The following is a 19,511-nucleotide window of genomic DNA, read 5'->3' as shown; positions in this document are numbered from 1 at the left end:
ACTGTACGGTTTGAAAATAATAATAGCATTCAGCCACTTGTTCATGCAGAGTGTGGAGTTGGAATGTGTTTGGAGATGTAGTAAAGGTGACTTCTCTTTCTCTTTCTTTCTTTCTTTCTTTCGCATGTTGTGCAGCAAGTCGAGTGTGTGATTGCTTTCATGTGACTCACTTCCTCCAGCCAATTTCTTTGCTTTCAGCTTCACCACAGCAAAGTCTGGTGACATTCAGCGCAGCACGCAATGCACAAAATGGTCATTTTCTCAACACACAACACACAATCAAGGGCAGCGCAGTGCACGAGCACTTCCAACTTTCTTTCTTTCTTCTTTTTTTCAATAAAATACAGCCATTGAGAAGGGGAAACACATGCATGGATTGTATTAACTCATTCACCGCCAGTCGTCCATGTGAACACGCATATTTGAATTCAACAGCAGTCAATGGCAGTGAGGAACCTTCCATTTTTCCCATCACGGTCTTCTGCAATCTTTTACGACGCGTGGCTAAGTTGGACAAATGATTTATTGTGCTCAATTAAGAACTGTCCCATCCCAGCGGCCAGTGGTAAAAAAATGTGCCACTTGTTGCTAGGCAGAATTGATAGGTCTCAATTATAACTGCCTCATTGGCCAATGAAAAAAAGGACACTTGTTGCCGGGCTGAATTGATAGGACTCAATTACTACTGGCACACAGGTGGAGAAAAAAATAAAATAAAAATTAAAAAAAACACCTGTTGCGAGACAGAATTCCTATGGCTCAATCAAGGAAACACTCAAATGAGCACTTGTTGCTAGGCAGACCTCATAAGGCTCAATCCTTTGTGCCCCACTGGCCAACAAGTTGTTTTTGCACAACATTCAACAGTGCACATTCGAAAGTTAAGGAAAGGTCCAATCAAATGAAGTCCACTTGCAAAGTGCATTTTAGATTAGTCTGGAAATTTCATCCCAACTTTTTGTGAGGAGAGCGCGTCTCCTTGAAAATTGCGCTGCTGGCCCTCAAAACAGAAATCACGCCCGGCGGGTGAGTGAAAGTGATGCGCGCACGCACGCACGTTGCAGCCGCGTCGCGTCCGAGTGATCGCTCCATAATCCAGCTGATGGCAGGTCAGGAAGTGCTCCATTTTCATTGTTGTCTTAATCATACTCACACCTTGCTGTCTTTGCAGCAGAATCTCCAACAGCCACGGGGCCCAGGAAACAAATTAGCAGAACCCGAGGTCGGAAACAGAAGGCTGAGCAAAATGCCGACATGAACAGACAAATGACCTGGCAGTCGTGGACGGAAAGTTGGGTGGATTTGCGAGGTAGCGTCGTAGCGTACAATTTTCCCATCTGCTCGGGAAAATAAATGGGCTGCAAAAAGGGCACTTCTGTCTTGCAGGGCAAAAGGGCTGGTGCTTGAGCGCCACTTGGGGTCAATCTGTGCACGTGCCTGCTTGTTTTTCTTGCTAAAGATTTTTACTGAGCTGTTAAAAAACAACCTGCTGATGTCCTCACTCGTGTTATGAAGGAGAAGGCACAAAAGAAGCTTTTTAAGTGGTCTGTCTCGATATAATTAGCAAATGTGCAAATTTGACTCTGACATTTGACTCATTCAAAAATGTTTAATCAGAAAGCAAAAATGAGGAATTTCAATGCAAGTTCTTTGCAATTAAATTACAATTATTGACAGTATTTATATACTATATATCAGTTTGCCAGCGAGCAGTTCAGGGCCTCTCGCCCGAAGATAGCTGGGACAGGCTGGTCCAGCATGCCCGCGACCCGCGTGAGGAGAAGCGGGACAGACAATGGATGGACATCAGTTGAACTCTGTACTCTCCACAGGGTTAAACTGTTCAATGCCCAAATGACTGCTATGAAAGGATTGGATAACAAAAACAAAGGTTTTCCACGGTACCGGTACCACATCAGAGCAGTCCTGAGCTCTCGGCACCGTCAAAAGACCGGATGAGAACATTTTATCGTGGACGGAAACATACTGAAGAGCTTCGAGCCGCCTTCCGAGACTCGCGGATCCCTCAGGTGGTCGGTCGGTCGGGCGCAGTTTCTCTGTCAATTGACCGTCTGTTGTCGTGCTCGAGCGGCTCCGAGACTACCGTAGACAAATTCCTTGTGTGTTTTTGGACATACTTGGCCAATAAAGAGGATTCTGATTCTGATTCAAGCGGCGTTTTCTTTCCAGGCTCCTCAACTGTGCGAGCAACTTCCCCAACGACTGCCGTGTGCGACATTGGTAACTTTTGCGGTTCCAACATCTTTGATGCTTTTAACCGGAGCCGTTGCACAGGTTGCGTGTTGAAATCCGGCCTCCCCGTGTGGCGTTTGCGTGCGCTTCCTGCCACATCCCAAAGCAACGGTGATGATGCAGCATGCGTAATGAGGACAATTAAGCAGCACAGCAGAGGGACAGATGATGTTTTCTCGCTTGACTCGTGTTGGGATTTGATGTTGATTTGCATCCTTTCACTGAATGAGTCCTGATTTGCGCCTTGGGTGTGCGTGAATGGCGCATAGCAATAAAAAGCGGTCTTGCCCAATTCGAGCATGCAAAGCAAAAGGCACAATTTGGTGTTTGAATTGAAAGGCGATGCGGTCTGCCACTGCTCCCTGCTGGACAAGAACCGCATCGGCGCGGATCGTGAACTAGCGACCTTTCCTCTCGACTCTGAAGGTCACGGTGACGACTCCGTCGATGCCCGCCTGCAGCTCGTCGCCCTCCCGCACGGCCGACACCCCGTCGGGCGTCCCGGTCAGGATGAGGTCGCCCTCCTCCAGGGTGATGACGTGGCTGATGTAGCTGATGAGGTGAGGGACGGAGAAGATCATCTGCGACGTGCGGCCGCGCTGCCTCAGCTGCCCGTTGACCGTCAGCCACAGCTCGAGGTCGCCCGGCTCGGGGACGCGCTCCTTGGGGATGAAGTCGCTGACCGGGCACGAGGTGTCGAAGGCCTTGGCCAGCGTCCAGGGCAGACCTTTGGCCTTGCACTCGTCCTGCACGTCCCGGGCCGTCATGTCCAGGCACAGCGCGTAGCCGGCCACGTGCTCCATGGCGGCGGAGCGCGGGATGGCCGCCCCCCCCTTGCCGATCACCACCCCGAGCTCCACCTCGTGCTGCAGCTCGCCCGTGTAGGCGGGCGCCAGGATGGGCGAGCCCTCGCGGACGTAGGCCGAAGGGGGCTTCAAGAACAGCAGCGGCTCGGCGGGGACGGCGTTCTTCAGCTCTTTGGCGTGCTCCGCGTAGTTGCGGCCCACGCAGATGATCTTCCTCCCCCACTCCCAAAAGCGGGCGATGTTGCGTGCGGACATGGTGGCCGCTCGACTTTGACCCACGGCGTCCTCAGCTTCGAGCTACGGCAAGCCTTCAGGGACAATTTGGGAACCAAAATGGCGCTACTACCTTTCGCGTATGTGTCGTAAAAGACAGAAATGGATGCATAACGTGGTGGTTTCATGCTAATAAACTTCGAGACGAACGCGGTCCACATTTACTCCAATTTATTTGATTGGTCGAGCGGTGACCACGGCGGAACTGAACGACGACCAGCACAAAAATCTCTCTTTAGTTGCATTTTGAAGAATAAAACCAGACACCACTTGAGTACCGTATTTAACTCTTGAAAACAAACAAAAACCTTTACGGTTTCCAGTAACTTAACTTAACTATTTATCAAATATAAAGCATACATTTAAAGAAGTAATAAACGAACATAATTATCTAATGTGATCAAAGGAAAACAGACGCATTTTATACATCCACTCCATGAATTTGACTGCTAGAGACTAGGAGGTTCGCACAACTGTCAAAACTCAAGATAATGACAATGTATATATTCAAAACACAAATGTAAACATTAATATGGTATTTTATTGCTATCATCAATTTAAACAAAAAAAATCATAACATACCCAATCCACTCCCCCGAATTTGATTGGTCGAGCCTGCGAGGTGAATGGTGACGAAAGCGGAACTGAACCGCACCCGAACTTTTCTGGCTCTCGCAAACTGATAACATTGGCTCTTGTTATGCTACTTAAATCGCTCGTAGCGAGTGCCTGCACTCTAGTAGGAGCTGCCACAGCCTTCAAACTCGGTAGGAATACACTTTTGTCTACAACCTCTCGCGTTCTTCAGTCTTTCTTGTTTGGCTGAGCTCTTAGATTGTTGTGACATTACGACACATTCTTGCGCTTTGTGACATGTGGAGAAGACGAGTTGTTACATGAACACAACTGGTGGCCTGACAGAAAACATGACGCTGTCTCTTCCCTAACATCCATCCATCCATCCATCCATCAATGCATCCGTCTATCTATCTATCTATCTATCTATCTATCTATCTATAAGTAAGATCGTTGTTGAAGATGAGTTGTCCAACTGGTGGAGAAACCAGCCTGCGTCATGTGAACAACAACAACTTATTTCAGGTTAACTGTGTGTGAATGATTGACTTTTGCGTTGTCCCGAAGCTCCCGTCGAGGTCAAGGCCCGAGCAGCGGCTCTGCTGCACAGCACCGCGAGGAAAACAAAAGTTTTGGAGCAAGCCAACATGAGGGTGGAACTTCTGCCGGCTCTCAGTGACAACTACATGTACCTGCTCATCGACACGGACACCAAAGAAGCAGCAATAGTGGACCCCGTGGAGCCCGTGAAGGTCTCTTCTTTTTTTCTCCAATCAGATTTGCGCCTGTGTGTTGCTACGTCATGATGTCAGTCACACCGTTATGACTGAACCCATATAAATGTATGATCCCCTCGTATTATTACATATACATAACAAATTGATGAATAACTACTTTTGAAATCAGAAGCAAGTGAAAAAAAGTTCAACAATTCAATGTATTTTAAGTGGGATTGGTAACACAAAAAAAAACAACCCTGCAAGGTTATGAAAAGTGAAAGCAATTTACAAATTTGGTATTTTAGCGAGAAACGTGAAGTCGACGCATAGGAGTTGCTTCCGTGGGCCACATAAAATGATGTGGTGATCCGAATCTGGCCCCCGGGCCATGAGTTTGACACCCGTGCACTGACACCAGCATGGTAAGTTGGCGGCAAACTCTCCTGGGATCGAATCTCTGCTCAGTTCGTGCTGTGAGGAAATCGCATGCTTTGCCCATTCTTTCTTCTGCCTCCCAAAATCAGAAAGTTTTGGTTCACTGAAGAACCCCAAAATTGTTCATAGCTGTGAATTGGCCAGGCTCACTGAAACGCAACAGGATAATTGGTATAGAAAATGGTTGGATTCATTGGATGTTGATTTTTTTTATTTTTTTTGTTTTTTTTATTTAGTTTTTTTTAAATTACAGGTTGTGGAAGCAGTCAGAAAACATGGAGTCAAGCTCACAACAGTTCTGACCACCCACCACCACTGGTAAGTCGCATTGCAACAACACCGAAGGGAAACTTGCACTGCTAATATTTAATATTTCAAGTGTTTTCAGCGATCAAGTGTAGTCGAAGACGGGCGGCGATGGGCAAAGTATCGCGTAGCTCACACATGGGCACCCTTCGTTATTTAATCCAGTCCGCTGCACTTTGCCATTGTCAAGAGTCCTGTAATATTTGTCCCATTCGTTCCATTAAAATGTAGTTATTTGTGTTTTAATCAACCCACAGAATGAAATATTTGAATTTAGGCAATCATTTTGCGATTTATAGACCAGAAGCAGAACTTTAAAATCAATTCTAAAGCCGACTGGAAGCCAGTGTAAAGTAATATGCTCTGACCTCTTTGTTCCGGTCAGAACCCGAGCTGCAGCATTCTGAATGAGCTGCAGCTGTTTAATGCTCTTTTGGTGGAGCCCAGTCAGAAGACCATTACAATAGTCAAGTCTACTTGAGATAAAAGCATAGATGAGCTTCTCCTAGTCTGCTTGACACATGCAAGCCTTCACTGTGGATATGTTCTTCAGATGGTAGAAGACCGTTTTAGTCATTGATTTGATATGACTGTTGAAAGTCAGGTCGGAATCTTTCGGAACACCAAGGTTTCGGACTTGGTCTTTGGTTTTTAAAGAGAATGACTCCAGGTATTTACTAACAGCAATCGTCTTTTCTTTATTGCCAACAACAATGATCTCAGTTTTGTTGTGGTTTAATTGAAGAACAATTTGGCTCATCCAGTTATTGATCTGTTTTAGACAGTGACGCAACACCTCAATTGAACTGTGGTCATCTGGAGAGACTGCCGGATATAACTGTGTGTCATCTGCATAGCTATGATAGTCAAAAGTAAAGTTCTGAAGAATTGGACCCAAGGGTAGCATATACAGGCTGAACAGGAGGGGTCCAAGAACTGACCCTTGAGGGACCCCATAGGTCGTTGCCATTCGATGAGATTGAACACTTCCAATGGTGACAAAATAACTCCTTTCAATTGATGGAATTTCAACATCCTTCGAGATGACCAGGTCTAAGATGCGACCTTGAGTGTGGCTTGGACTCTTAATGTGTTGTGAGAGGTCAAATGTGTCTAGTAGAGCAGAGAGTTCTTTCAATATTTTTTGCTCCCCATGTTATTGTCAACATGAATGTTCAAGTCTCCCCTTATGACAAAATAGTTGGAGTCAGTACAAATAACTGACAGCAGTTCTGAAAAATGCGCCATACATTTTCTATTCTATCTTGGAGGCCTATAAATTATTAAAACAATAACTTTTGGGTCACCTTTCACTAAAAAAAACAGAGATATTCAAAAGAGCTAAAATCACCCAGTATAATTTCTTTACGCAGAAATAATGACTTAAAAATAACAGCAATCCCACCGCCTTTTTCCCCTATTCGACATTTGCTGGTGTTGCCTCATTTAAAATGCTATTACAGCTACTTTCTGGTAACCACGTTTCAAAGTCCAGATCTAGGTCTAGATACTATACTCAAATACTACTGTAATGCTATACATGTACTATATTAAATCTACTTTTTAGGAACAAAACATCTGCCTCGTTTTTTGCTGAACACTTCTCACCACGCCTACTCTATTTTAATGTGGGCCATGATGGTGGTAGTTGAAGTATTTTTGGAGGTGACGCTAAAGTTTGAGAACGTCTGTTCTCAGGGATCACGCCGGCGGGAACGAGAAGATGGTGAAACTCATGCCCGGCCTGAAGGTCTACGGAGGAGACGATCGCATCGATGCCATCACAAAGAAAGTCTCTCACTCCAACAGTTTCAAAGTAAGAAGGTCAACGTGTAACCCGCATTCGAGACGATATTGGTATCGTGGACGTCTTCCTTTCGCCAGGTCGGCTCGCTAAACGTCAAATGTCTGTTCACGCCGTGCCACACAACTGGCCACATCTGCTACTACGTGACCAAAGACGACAGCTCTGAGCCTCCAGCGGTTTTTACAGGTACGACCCGAGTAGCGCATACCGAATTCCTCTGTCTTGCTTGAGGAATCGGTTCGAGGAAGTTCTTTCCAAAAGTCAGCAGCTCGCCATGTGCCGTGTTTGTGCCTCAAGGGCGATTCTTGTTTTTCTGCATGCAGGGGACACACTGTTTGTTGCCGGCTGCGGGAAATTCTTTGAGGGCACCGCGGAGCAGATGTACAAAGCCTTGATTGAAATTCTGGGACGCCTTCCTGCTGAAACGGTAGCGAGCAAACAATGCGCGCAGCGTCGCCGCCGACCCATACTAGCAGCGGTACACTGTGCATTGAACTCCTGTTGATCGTGGCCGATACGTTCCAGACACACCTGCAGTCGGTGAAAGTCTGCAATATAGAGCCACAATATTCATTTTACTCTACACACATTAATCATGTTTAAACTTATTAAATCACACTTTTTAAAGTTTTCCTTAGTGCCTGCTCTCACGTTCTCAACTCTCACAGCTATCCAAATGAGAGGCAAAATGTGCTTGCTTCCAGCTGTTTATTTGCCACCTCCAGTTAAAGTTTACTGTTAAACTTACACATAAAATAAAATTGTACATTGAACTGTATATTTAAACACCAAAATGTTGGACCAAACGCCATAGACGGGCTAAAGAAAATTAGCATAGATGTTACCATAATTATAAACCTTCAAAAAAGCTGCTACTTTTCTATACACAGAGCAGCAACACATACAAACAGATCATAAAACACACACACACACAAAAACAACAACCCAGCTGTGCATTAACCCTTTCAGTGCTCCTGCATGACAGTGATTCCAAGTCGGCGGTTTTGTCTTTTCCCCCAAAAATGTTGTTCAAATTTTGAACTGAGCGAGTTTCACTTTGCACTGTATGTGATAAAGCACTGCCTTTATAGAGGGGGGAAAAAAATCATGTTAACAATCTTATTTTCTTCCAGCGAGTCTACTGTGGTCATGAGTACACGGTGAGCAACCTGAAGTTTGCACGCCACGTTGAGCCAGACAATGAAGTCATTCAGAAAAAGCTGGCATGGGCAAAGGTATTTATTTTTCTGTCACATCACATCCACGCACGTCGCGATAGCGTTACTGTGTTCATCTCCATAGGAGCAATGCAGCAATGGCGACCCAACAATCCCATCCACGTTGGCAGCTGAATTCACCTTTAACCCATTTATGAGAGTCAAGTATGTGCAGCGAGTCTTTTAGCGCTTCACACACAATCAAGAGCTCGGTTGTCGTCAAGGCTTTCTATGTTCAATGCAGAGAGAAGACCGTGCAAGATCACGTTAAGCAGACTGATCCGATCGAAGCCATGAGGAGTCTCCGGAAAGAGAAGGACGCCTTCCGAGTGCCGAAGGAGTGACGATGTACCGGTGTACTCGGAAGCGCTTCTAACACTGCAATATGTCCGCACTACAAAAAAAAGTTTGCAAGTCACGTGAAACAACAGGATCGACTACGTTCGTTCTTCTTCAATATTTTGAGCCCCACTTAGGCTAGAAAGGAGCAGTCAAGTTGTGTTGGTGCGATTGTTTTCAGGAATATATGGCCAAATAATGACTAATGGGTTGGGCTAACTTTCAATGAGAACAATAGTTTTAGAGTCTGTTAAGGTGTGTTTTGTAAATATGGATGTTCAAAAACCAATTCTGTTGAAACCATGTTTTATTTCCTAGCTGGAATGTTTCCGCTTATCATTTAATTCAATCATGGATGGGAAATTGTTCAGCTCTGAACAATGTATTCTTTACTCATTAAGTGTGTCGATAGTAAATGTTAGATGCGCTGAACGCTAGTTTTTGCACGAGAACATAAAATATGCATGCAAAATACAAATGATACATATTGTAAATTTGTAATTATTTCCCAAAGCAGTAACACCAAACCCAACCTTGCTAATTTTGAAATTAGCATTTCGTTTAATGTTCATCTTAATGCTGCTGATTATGTATACTAAATCTTTATCTGCGAAGCTAATTTATATTTACGTGTAAATTGGGGCGGCGAAAGCGTTGAATTTGGGGAACGCGCAGACGCTGCGTTATCGATGTTTCTGGCTCGATGAAAACGTCTCGATACTTGCTGCGACGTCACGTCTGTGGTCTCGCGATAACTTGAACTGAGCGGAAATGTAGTTTCCCACTGCTTCACAGCGGGACGCTGATAGTTGTCAATAAAAACAACAGCAGGTAACGATACATTCTTGTGTCTGGCATTTATTTGTTACTGTTGCATTATTTTGCCGACGAGGACGCCTTGTAGTGCACTAGTTGGCGTTTGTTTGCCTGAGCTAGCTCGTTATCGGACGACGATGTCAATAACGCGACGCGTGCTCTTGCTGTAGCGTTGACGAGTGCGCATGCGTGTGAGGTGGCGAGGCCATGAGGGTAAAGGTCATCTCCATCCTGGAGGACAACTACATGTACTTGGTGATTGAGGAGCAGACCAAACTGGCCTTAGCTGTGGACCCTGCAGTCCCTCACCGGGTAGGAGACACTTTAGCCTTCATTAGTGTCGCAAAGTGATGATGTTTGGCTTGGGGCTAAACTTGTAGGAAGATAATCTGACTCTAATCTTTCTCCATCAGCTTCTGGAAATAGTGAAGTGAGAGAAGCTGACATTGGTGGCGGTTTTCACCACACATCATCACTGGTAGAGTACACGTCTCCATTGCAAATAAAAGACCACATGCATATAGGACCAGGTGTGATGTCCCTCAAACACTTTGCTTATATTAAAACGCAAATGATAATTACATTATTCAATTTCCCTTCAGGGACTTCCACAGGAATAAAAAATAATAATAAAAAATCTTCGCAGATTATGTGAAGGTTCCTTAAACATGTATGTTAACTCAGTCCTTAGAAATAAATGAACATTTTCAATGGCCATCGTTTCCCAGTGCAGCTGCATTTATTGCACATGCAGAAAGCGCCACTGGTCGAAGGTCCGGTCTTTTCTAATGTAGAATTGTACCCAATTGACACCCAATGGCTAATGGTTAGCCATGTAACAGCTAGCTGCTAACCTGAGCTCACAACAGCTAAGTGTACACCGTCATTGGCTGATTCCCACGTCACTCACCAGGCCAGGCCCCGCCTTTTAAAGCAACACACGCTCCAAGTCGCAGATGTTATAGTGTGGGGAATGCGAGGATGGTGACCCTGAGTGGACGAAAAATATTACCTCAACCTCAAATGCACATTTTGTGAACACAAAATCAATTCATTGATGATCGGTAGAATAATGGCTTCTAAAAATATTCTCTGACTGCAGCCCTACTCACCACAGATGTTGATTCTTAAATGTCAAATCAACTTCATTTGTTTTGTCCTTAAGCACAAATGAGTCTCAAAGGGCTTCACGGGCCCACAGCTGACAAAGATCGACGACGTCCCCCTTGACCTAATCCCCGAACTCCAAAGCCCATTTGGGGAGAAAAGAATAAACCTTGAGAAGAGACCTCAGACGGGCGGGACCCCCGTTTCAGGATGAGCAGGCTGCAACAGATGTGGAGTGGGCAACATTTATATCGTAGTGTGGTTATCTGAAAGTCCATTTCAAGAGGTTAGATGAAGCGCCGTTGAATCCAGTTTGTGTATTCACATTCATTGAGGTGTGTCTTCGTTGTGGGTTTTGAGAACGATACACCGGGCTCCTCAGGCGTCGCCTTGACTTCTGTGCCATCATCCGCTTGACTGGTTCAGGCCTTGTAACTTTGAGTCCTTGTGTAGAAGGTCTTCTGTGGACACGAGTACACCATAAAGAACCTGAAGTTTGCGCTGCTGGTGGAACCGGACAACGAGAAGGTTAAAGAAATGCTCGCTTGGGCCAGGGTGAGATAAGTTTCCCAATGTCCCGTCATCAAGCCAGTGTGACAAATGTATTTGTTTCTATTTGTAACTCTTGCTGCACGCGCGTGTTCACAGGCGAGAGAGGAAGACGACAAACCCACAGTGCCGTCCACCCTGCGGGAGGAGTTTGACTACAACCCTTTTCTACGCCTCACGTACGCGTAACCGCTCACGCTGATTTCGTTGCGTTCTCTGTACGCGCAGAGAGGAAAGGGTGCAGAAGTTCACGGGCAAGACGGACCCCGTGGAGGTGCTGAAGGTCCTGCGCAAGGAGAAGGACAAGTTCAAGAAGCCCAAGGAGAGCCTTCCTCCCCACGCCATGTTGGCTTTGGAGTGGGGGTTGTTCGGACGCTGACCTCCGGCCGAAGGCTGCAAAATGATGAAGAGCGACGTCATCTTTCAGTGTTCGCTGCTTCAAAAAGGCCAGTGGAAAACCACTAATTCGCTTATTTAAAAAAAAGAAATAAAAATGCGCAAATGTATCACTTAATTGCGTATATATGTTCCGAATGTTGAATTTTTTAGAGGTAATTGATTATAAAAGACCAATTGAGTTTGTTCTATCAGTTGTTTATTTTGTCATAATTAATGCTTAGTTTGTGTTTACTGTGGATATAAAACATCCACACACACCGTTCCGTTGTTTGAATGCCAGGTTTTTGCAATATAAAAAAGGAAGACAAATCATTTTAAAAATAACAACTGTATGACCTGACAGTAGAATATTATTAAAATGATGGTTTTAAAATGAATCACCATCTGGCCCCATGTTATGTCTCCATTTAAATTTGTATGATTGTAAAACTTGTGTTATGCCCCATGTTATGCCTCTATTTTAAAACTTTAAAACCGGCGCAACAGGACCAGTCTGTCAGAGAGTGGAGAGACGGAAGGCGTGGCCGAATAATGTGTTCATCATTTGCTGCGGGCACATGGCACAGTCTCACGCAAACCTTTTTTTTTTGTCCAAATTATTTCTGTCTGGTTAGCAGCAAAAGTTAAAAAGGAATTGGACAGCTCTCCAGACAAAACAAGGCTATCATTAACCCCAAATAAAGTTCAGTTGTTCTAGTAGGCTTTTCCTGACAAGTCAGTGATAGCACAAACATTCAGGCTTCTGCTAGATTGCCAAATGTCAGGAAAAGCCTACTAGAACACCCTCCTACTCTTCAACGTTTGAATGTGATTGGTTAATGCTGACACGAAGAGGCCATTTTTATTTTAAGATTTTTGTTCAGTTGAGTTTGACAGTTTTTATGTCACGTTAGTGGTGGAAAAAGTTTTCAAAATTGAAATGATTTAGCTTGGTCTCATTTTTTGAATATCACAAAACCTAGCATTTTAACAGGGGTGTGTAGACTTTTTATATCCTCTGTAACTAGCCAGTGCAGTTCAAATACATTTACTGGTTTAGTGACATATAGTTATGTTTAATAAACTGTATAATATTCTCTAACATGCATTTTTTCCCCCAGTATGATGTGCTCATAATAATTATTAGAAAAATACATGCAAAATGTTACATGGAATCAATAAAACATCACTACAGACGCAACAAACAGTTTTGGTGAATGTTTTAATTTGATCAAAATATATGTCTATAATATTTCAATGAGAATGGTACTTCTTTAAAATACATTTGACTTGACACTTAACTTAAAAGTACTGCAGTCGCACGCGATTGGCGCTTTGCGCGGGGTCACCATTTCATAGCGAGCCCGTTGATCATCTTCTCCACGGCGTGGTAGTCGGTGCGCAGCAGCTCTTTGGCGCGCTCCTCGCCCACGCCGCCGAGCCACGAGCGGTACAGCTCGGCCACGCCGGCGTCGTCCTCCGGCGCCGGGGCCTGCTCGGCTCGGTAGAGCGCCTCCACCTTCTGGAAGAACTCCTTCGGGTTCTGACCGGGCGACGGTTTCAGCTGCCCGCCCCCGTTCAGACATCCTGAGGAGTCATAAAAGCGCCTTCAAATAAGGGGAAGCCATCCTATGACGGCCACACGTGTCAGGGCGCCTCGCTTTACAATAAGGGCGAACATATGACGCGGGTTATCACTTAGATTGTACAAAATTCTGTCTATCGTTAAATGACCACAGTTTGACAAATGCTTCCCACTTGCCAAATAGTGAGCCCACTGCTTTGATCGTTTAATAACGGAATAGTGACGATCAGAGCCACACTGACGAGAACAAAAAAATAATAATAATTTGTCATAAAGACTTTTTACAAATTAAAAAATGACTATTTTCATAAAAAAAACATTAGTCCTGTTAAAAATATAACTTCATCCAACTAATATTCAAACTCAAAAACAAAATAATACAAATGACTATTCTTGTAATTTTTCAAGAATAGTGAACAACTTTTCTCTGGTATAAATCTTTGAGATAGAAAATATGATTGTATTATCAGAATAAGGCTGCCGTATTCCAACTTATGTTTCTTATACTGTAGTACTCTGCCTTTAATCTTATACAATTACATTTTTCAAATCAAAATACAGCTTGATTCTTGTAAAATTCCTACTTTTTTTAATTCATGATCTGACTTTATCATAACGAGCAACCTATTTGTGGTATAAATGAAAGTATTCTCATGACATTTACATTTATCCATTCTTGTGCTATACTGACTTTTTTTTGTTTTTTTATAGTGATTTTCTTATCAATGCGGGTCTATTCACGCCAATTGTTGTAAAGTACCGGTATATATATATTTTTAACATTTGTATTAAGGATTTACAGCGAACTTCTAAGATAATTTTCAGCGAATTATAAAGCCTTTATGTAGTGTGACACCCTGATGTCAAGGTTGACAGCGGATGTTTTGTGGAATTTGTATGATTTTTTTTTTTTTGTTGCCTACCTGAGGGACAGGCCATAACCTCCACAAAGTGGTACGGCGACTTCCCCCTCTTGAGTTTCTGCACCAGGTTCTGGATGTTACGAAAGCCGTAAGTGGAAGCGAAACGCAGCACCGCCGCGCCGTCCTTCTCCAGCGTCACCTCCTGGAAGTCTTTATTCCTGCGGCAACGGCCATGAGCCGCAATCGCCAATTACCACCGCAAAGCGTGCAAAGGCTCACCGGAGGGTCTTATAGCTGAGTTCCTTGACCTCCTCTCCAAATATCTGCTCGGCCGCGTAGGTGAAGACGTGATGGAGGTAACCGCCTGAGCCGCTCCCGGCGTGGCTAAGGAACTTGCCGTCTCGTACGCGGCTGAAACTGGGCAGAGAATAAAAATGGCACCAACACGGGTCAAGTTTGCATGCGAGAACTTATTTGTCACAGGATAAAAAGTCTTTGTATTTGAAACACTTACAGTGTATCGAGAGGTCCCGCTTGGATATCATTAAGAGTCACCTTTTCCTCCTCTAGCATTTTCTGAACTTCTCCTAAGAGGGCAAAGCAAACACAATGGAGATGATGTTCGACTTTGGCACGATGACGACGGAAGCGGAGGCCGTACCAGACGTGATGACGCAGTCCACTTCTCTGCTCTCCGCTTCGTTCAGGTAGAAGTCCGGCCTGGAGGCCTCCAGTTTCTTATCGAAGCAGGGCATCACCGCCACGTGGTAGATCTGCTGTGGGCTCAGGCCCTGACAACACACACACACACACAACTCAGTTGCAAATATATTTGACAGATGCGGATAGTCAAGTATTCCTTACAAGTTGGGATCATTTTCAACAAATCTCAACTTCCGGTATGGTTGCCATACCGGAAAATAAAAGACCCTAATGTTGAAAAGCTTAGACGAGAGGTCAGTAATATTACAGCTGGGAAATGTACTGTAACAAACAAAAAACAAAAAGGCAAAGGATACTACAAAGAAAAGTTATGAAGTTGATAATTACAGTCATATCAGCCTAAATCTATACAGGTTGTTTGATTTTATTGTCGGACATCATGAACTGGACATAAAAAAAAAAAAAAAAAGAAAATCAATTCATACCACAAAAATGTTTGGGATGGATGGAAAACCGTTTTATTTTTCTAAAAATATACTGTCCCGTATAGTTCTAATTTCATTTTTTTCCTGTAAGCAGAAACAAAAACTACTCGCAAGAAAACAAGAAGCCAATAAATGTTGGTCCAGTATCCAAACATTTATTTCCACACCTGCCCGCTCTATCTATCTATTACCTTCACTTCTCATGAGAAAATGTTATGAAGATGATGTATAATTTGGACTGAACCAAATGAATATTATTGGGCTGCTCTCTAATGTGAATCACTCCTGTTACTTGTTTATTCTTTTTCTGAGGCAGAATTATCACACAATCGGTAATGTGAAATTAGAACGAGAGCGATCTGTTAAAAGTGTGCGTGTGTACCTGCTCTTGTGCAAAATAGCCTTTAACCAGAGAGCCCATCATCGCCTGAGGTGAGCGAGTGGTGCTGATGTAAGGAAGAATAAACTCTCCGTGCGTCTTCTCCGCATAGCAGATCCAACCTGAGCAAAAATCCAGTGCAAGTAAGTCGGCGTCCTTCAGCAGGGGAGAATTCTCATGTAGTGGAACATCTGATGAGCTCGGCCCCGCAGCGTTTGTCGTTGACGTTTTCTTTCGTGGCGCACCTGGACATGCTGATGTCATCATGGGCAAGGATGAGCTGTCCTGCTCCTTCCTTTGGAAGCGCTCCACGAACTCCCGCTGGCTCTCCAGCAGGCTGAAGGTCCGACTGAAGCTTGTGTCAAACACGTGATGGACGCCTGCAAAACCAACATGCGGGAAACCTCCCAATGAACACACTCTGCATTGTCACTTTTACAGTGATTACAGTGGAACCTCGATAGAACGGACTAATAGGGACGGGGGCGTGGGGGGCGGCAAAGCGCCAGCCCCAGACCTTGTGTCCCCATCCTGCCTCAAAGCTCGCTCCAGTGTTCACACAGATCTTCAATAGATCTCTGGAACTGTGCGAAGTACCATCCTGTTTCAAACGCTCCACCATCATCCCAGTCCCCAAGAAACCTGCAATCTCGAGTCTAAATAACTAAAAGGCCTGTCGCCTTGACATCTGTGATCATGAAGTCCCTTGAACGCCTCGTGCAGGACCACCTCAAGAGCGTCACAGCTCCCCTTGCTGGACCCCCTGCAGTGTGCCTACCAAGCGAACAGCTCTGCGGATGATGCAGTCACCATGGGACTGCATTTGATCCTAGAACACCTGGACAGCACGGAGACCTACGCGAGGATCCTGTTCGTGGACTTCAGCTCTGCTTTCAACACCATCTGCCCTGAACTCCTCTTCCGGCTCCTTCCCCCAGGTAGACAATGCAAACTAAAATTAGCAGCCATTCCAACAGCTTCTTCCCTCTTGCAATCAACTTCTTAAACAGCTCACCTCCAATTCCATTGCAACATGCTGCCAATTTTTTGTCTGGAGTTTGCTGTCACATTTCTGTGGGGCCAATTATAGATTACTCGTGCACTCACTGCGGTAGGCTCACCACGCTGCACTATTTGCAGATCTGTTGTTAACCAATACTAGCCACTCATGTGCCTGAGTAGCATCTGCAACATTTGCACAATCGACATTGTCCCAGATGATCGCGCTACTCGTCACTTTAAACCGCGTACACTCGCTTGAAGTCTCGGCGCCCTTTGCACAATGCGCATTGCACCGGACTATTGCGAGATTAGTCATTCAAACTGCTCGAAGTGCTACAGGACTCTGCATCTTTTTGCACAATTGGCAAAAGCAAATTAACAATTGTAACGGCATTAGCATATTACTTGCAACCTTTTATTGCTCTGTCTGTTGTCGTACTAGAGCGGCTCCAACTACCGGAGACAAATTCCTAGTGTGTTTTTTGACATACTTGGCAAAATAAAGAGGATTCTGATTCTGATGTCTTGCCATAACCTGAAGGGATCAACCTAAAATTTCAAGGAAAATAAGGTCCAAAATGGTTGAGTATCGCCTGGAAACAGCCAAGACAAATGCTGTGAAAATGAAGAGAACAGACGCTGGGAATAAATGAAGCCGATCCTCACCGAGGCCTTTGAAGAAGGAGGTGAGCCTCCTGCCCGCCTCGCTGCTGCTGCTGAGGCCGTAGAATGCGGCCAGCGACGCTCTGGACTGAGGGGACACGGACACCACCACCACCTTCTTCTCTGTCTCGCTCACCTGTGGAAGTCGCATGTCTGGTCAAGCACTATTTCCTTTACTGCTTGACCTCATTATGGGACGGATTTGCCATTATTTCAATGGGGAATGTGTGCAAATTGAGTTTGGTCGCGTAACCTACGAAGCTCGTCAGGGTTCCAATGTACGCGTTATTTCAGGTCGCCACTATCTACCTTGTTGTTGCGCAACACTTTGAAGAGCTCCTCATGGCTTTGCTGCGTGATGAGGACGCTCTCGGCCGAAGTGATACATCCGCTACAAGCCAAACAGTCGTTCAATGTGATCTTTGCTTTTGAAAGCTTCTGCTTCTGCCCGGACTTGAAAGAAACAAGCCAATCAATGGGCGGCGTTGAGCAAAAAAAAGAAACAAAACAATTATTCATCAATACTCACTTGGTTGATTTGGACATAACTGCCATCATCTTCGATCTGGATTTTGGCCACAGAGTTGCCCTCTTTCTTCTCTACTTTGACAGGTTTGACACATTCCTACAAAACAGAGTTGAAGTTAACCGTTTACGCATTTGACTAAAAATATCCACGGCACATAAACAAACACCTTCCCGCTCCCATTCCCACATGGGGACCATTTTGAGGCTTCCATGAACCCAACATGGATGTTTTTGGAATGTGCTAACAAGGCGGATTACCCGGAGAACACGTGAAAAGTGTACACAGGAAGGCCCGAGCAGACATTCGAACCCCAAAACTCGAAAGTGAGCCAGACGGCACTTAACGTGTGAAAGACCCAACGAATGAGGTCGAGTTCAGAAAAGGACCTGCGTTAGTTAGTTAGCACATTGCTAAGCCATTGCAATACTCCAAATGAACGTACTACGAGGAGAAGCTCTTATGAAATTACAAAATTGATGGCAATATTTATCATAAGGGGAAGGCTGGAGTGAGTACAGTTGATATAAGGAAGCACAAGGAATACTATTAATACTATTCGCTAATAAGTCAACTAAGATGACTTATGGAGCAACCGTCATATTGCGCAATGAAGCCGATGCAAAACGCGACATTTCCGATGCTTTACTATGAAATTTTGGCTTTATCGCTCGCTGTCCGTCGCCAATCAAGGGGAGTCGAGAAGAAATGCGCAATTGACAGGCGTTGTTGCGTAAAAGCGAAAAGCAGCTTCGTTTCAGTCAGGATGAAGTACGTCGTCTCACCCCCAAAAAACTATGCGTGAAATGTATATTTAAATACCTGAGACGGCGTGATAAAATCGTCGAGATCGGTCAACTGCAGCACGCCGCTAAAGACAGAAGACATGGCTGCTGCCCGCCGTAAAGCGATTCGCCGTTTACGTCTCGTCGTCATACAAGAATACGACTAATATTTTGTAATAAACTCAAAACAACATTTCAGTATTTACAGAGACGGTACACGTTCATTTTTGAAAAACAAAAAGCGCTGCTTAATTTGACCTTTGATAGCGAGACACATGTACACAAACGTTTCTGTGATACGTCAGCACGCCAACCATATTGGGTATGGCAAACCTGCCCGTTTCTCCGTTTACTACACTGGCTAGATTGTGTATATTGCAGTAAATGGACTCGAAATTCACAAACATGAAATTCAGTTTATAGTGGCACATTTCAGTCACGTTGCCAGCACCGAAGAATGGTATCACTACACCATTGACGTGATGATGACAAACGTTAATAGTGAAAATGTTTGCAGCACGTATGTGGAAGGCCCCATGGCTGGGCTGCCATGGGCCTCCAAATGACTTCATATATGCCTGTTTTGCTGCTACTAATAATGTTAGTCTACTCGCAGATGGCGAAAGAATCACCTGACAGAGCATTTTCAGCAATCGCTCCACTTTGCCACATCCAATATGGCGTCGACGAATTAGCACTCAAGGCGGCATCTATAAATGTCTTTGTCCAGCACAGCGAGTAATATCAGCAACTTCCTTGTGTTTTTGGATTCGGTATAATTTTCCCTATACAAAAACCATCAAAACAAAACATCAAATGTGATTGTTAAATGTTACCACGGCCATTTTATGCTCGACATCTTACATTTTATAATAAACTCAAATGGTATTTTGTCAATTTACGCGTTAATGGGGAAGTGCTGAGATGGAGAATGCAAACTAGTAAATTCGATCTAGTGGCTTTCCCTTTTGGCGAGCGA

The 19,511-nt window shown here is 44.5% G+C and overlaps 3 protein-coding genes across 11 annotated transcripts; 1 reads left to right on the top strand and 2 right to left on the bottom strand.

Annotated features, from left to right (window-relative positions):
• Window positions 1-1,595: 1,595 nt before the first annotated feature.
• Window positions 1,596-3,420, bottom strand: fahd1 (fumarylacetoacetate hydrolase domain containing 1). The gene has a single exon (XM_061749410.1). It carries the CDS (start codon window positions 3,312-3,314, stop codon window positions 2,652-2,654), a length of 663 nt encoding a protein of 220 aa, XP_061605394.1. The 5' UTR covers window positions 3,315-3,420; the 3' UTR covers window positions 1,596-2,651.
• On the top strand, window positions 3,304-11,979 carry hagh (hydroxyacylglutathione hydrolase). 8 transcript variants are annotated; one of them, XR_009784830.1, is made up of 13 exons: window positions 3,942-4,099; window positions 4,476-4,660; window positions 5,316-5,380; window positions 7,067-7,184; window positions 7,253-7,361; window positions 7,499-7,602; window positions 8,309-8,410; window positions 8,478-8,557; window positions 8,637-9,562; window positions 9,718-9,859; window positions 9,961-10,025; window positions 11,108-11,209; window positions 11,303-11,979. XR_009784830.1 is itself a non-coding variant. In XM_061749409.1 (9 exons), exons 1-9 carry the CDS (start codon window positions 4,033-4,035, stop codon window positions 11,580-11,582), a joined length of 981 nt encoding a protein of 326 aa, XP_061605393.1. In that variant the 5' UTR covers window positions 3,565-4,032; the 3' UTR covers window positions 11,583-11,979. The 8 variants fall into 8 exon arrangements, 1 of the variants encoding a protein (XP_061605393.1); XR_009784825.1 differs by having other exon boundaries at window positions 10,713-11,209; XR_009784829.1 differs by having other exon boundaries at window positions 9,961-10,889.
• Window positions 11,980-12,786: 807 nt separating this feature from the next.
• On the bottom strand, window positions 12,787-19,453 carry narfl (nuclear prelamin A recognition factor-like). Of its 2 annotated transcripts, none has more exons than XM_061749404.1 (11): window positions 19,165-19,453; window positions 17,751-17,846; window positions 17,531-17,674; window positions 17,225-17,357; window positions 15,802-15,936; window positions 15,560-15,678; window positions 14,691-14,820; window positions 14,544-14,616; window positions 14,309-14,446; window positions 14,090-14,247; window positions 12,787-13,168 (listed from the first exon to the last, which is right to left on the bottom strand). In XM_061749404.1, exons 1-11 carry the CDS (start codon window positions 19,174-19,176, stop codon window positions 12,927-12,929), a joined length of 1,380 nt encoding a protein of 459 aa, XP_061605388.1. In that variant the 5' UTR covers window positions 19,177-19,453; the 3' UTR covers window positions 12,787-12,926. The 2 variants fall into 2 exon arrangements, with proteins under 2 accessions (XP_061605388.1, XP_061605387.1); XM_061749403.1 differs by lacking the exon at window positions 19,165-19,453 and adding an exon at window positions 18,570-18,725.
• Between the last annotated feature and the right edge of the window lie 58 nt (window positions 19,454-19,511).

Source organism: Phyllopteryx taeniolatus, chromosome 16, assembly GCF_024500385.1.
Source record: "Phyllopteryx taeniolatus isolate TA_2022b chromosome 16, UOR_Ptae_1.2, whole genome shotgun sequence".
Lineage (NCBI taxonomy): Eukaryota > Metazoa > Chordata > Actinopteri > Syngnathiformes > Syngnathidae > Phyllopteryx > Phyllopteryx taeniolatus.
This window is presented reverse-complemented; position numbering and strand designations above follow the sequence as displayed.

Bases quoted from the DNA above. Each gene is read 5' to 3' on its own strand.
- fahd1 (XM_061749410.1), bottom strand. From the start codon at position 3,314: ATGTCCGCACGCAACATCGCCCGCTTTTGGGAGTGGGGGAGGAAGATC.
- hagh (XM_061749409.1), top strand. From the start codon at position 4,033: ATGCTACTTAAATCGCTCGTAGCGAGTGCCTGCACTCTAGTAGGAGCT. The intron at 7,362-7,498 runs GTACGACCCGAG...TTCTGCATGCAG, and splicing joins GCCTCCAGCGGTTTTTACAG to GGGACACACTGTTTGTTGCC. The intron at 11,383-11,431 runs GTACGCGTAACC...CTGTACGCGCAG, and splicing joins AACCCTTTTCTACGCCTCAC to AGAGGAAAGGGTGCAGAAGT.
- narfl (XM_061749403.1), bottom strand. From the start codon at position 18,683: ATGACGACGAGACGTAAACGGCGAATCGCTTTACGGCGGGCAGCAGCC. The intron at 14,821-15,559 runs GTACACACGCAC...GTGTGTTGTCAG, and splicing joins GCTATTTTGCACAAGAGCAG to GGCCTGAGCCCACAGCAGAT. The intron at 14,248-14,308 runs GTGAGCCTTTGC...CCGTTGCCGCAG, and splicing joins CTCAGCTATAAGACCCTCCG to GAATAAAGACTTCCAGGAGG.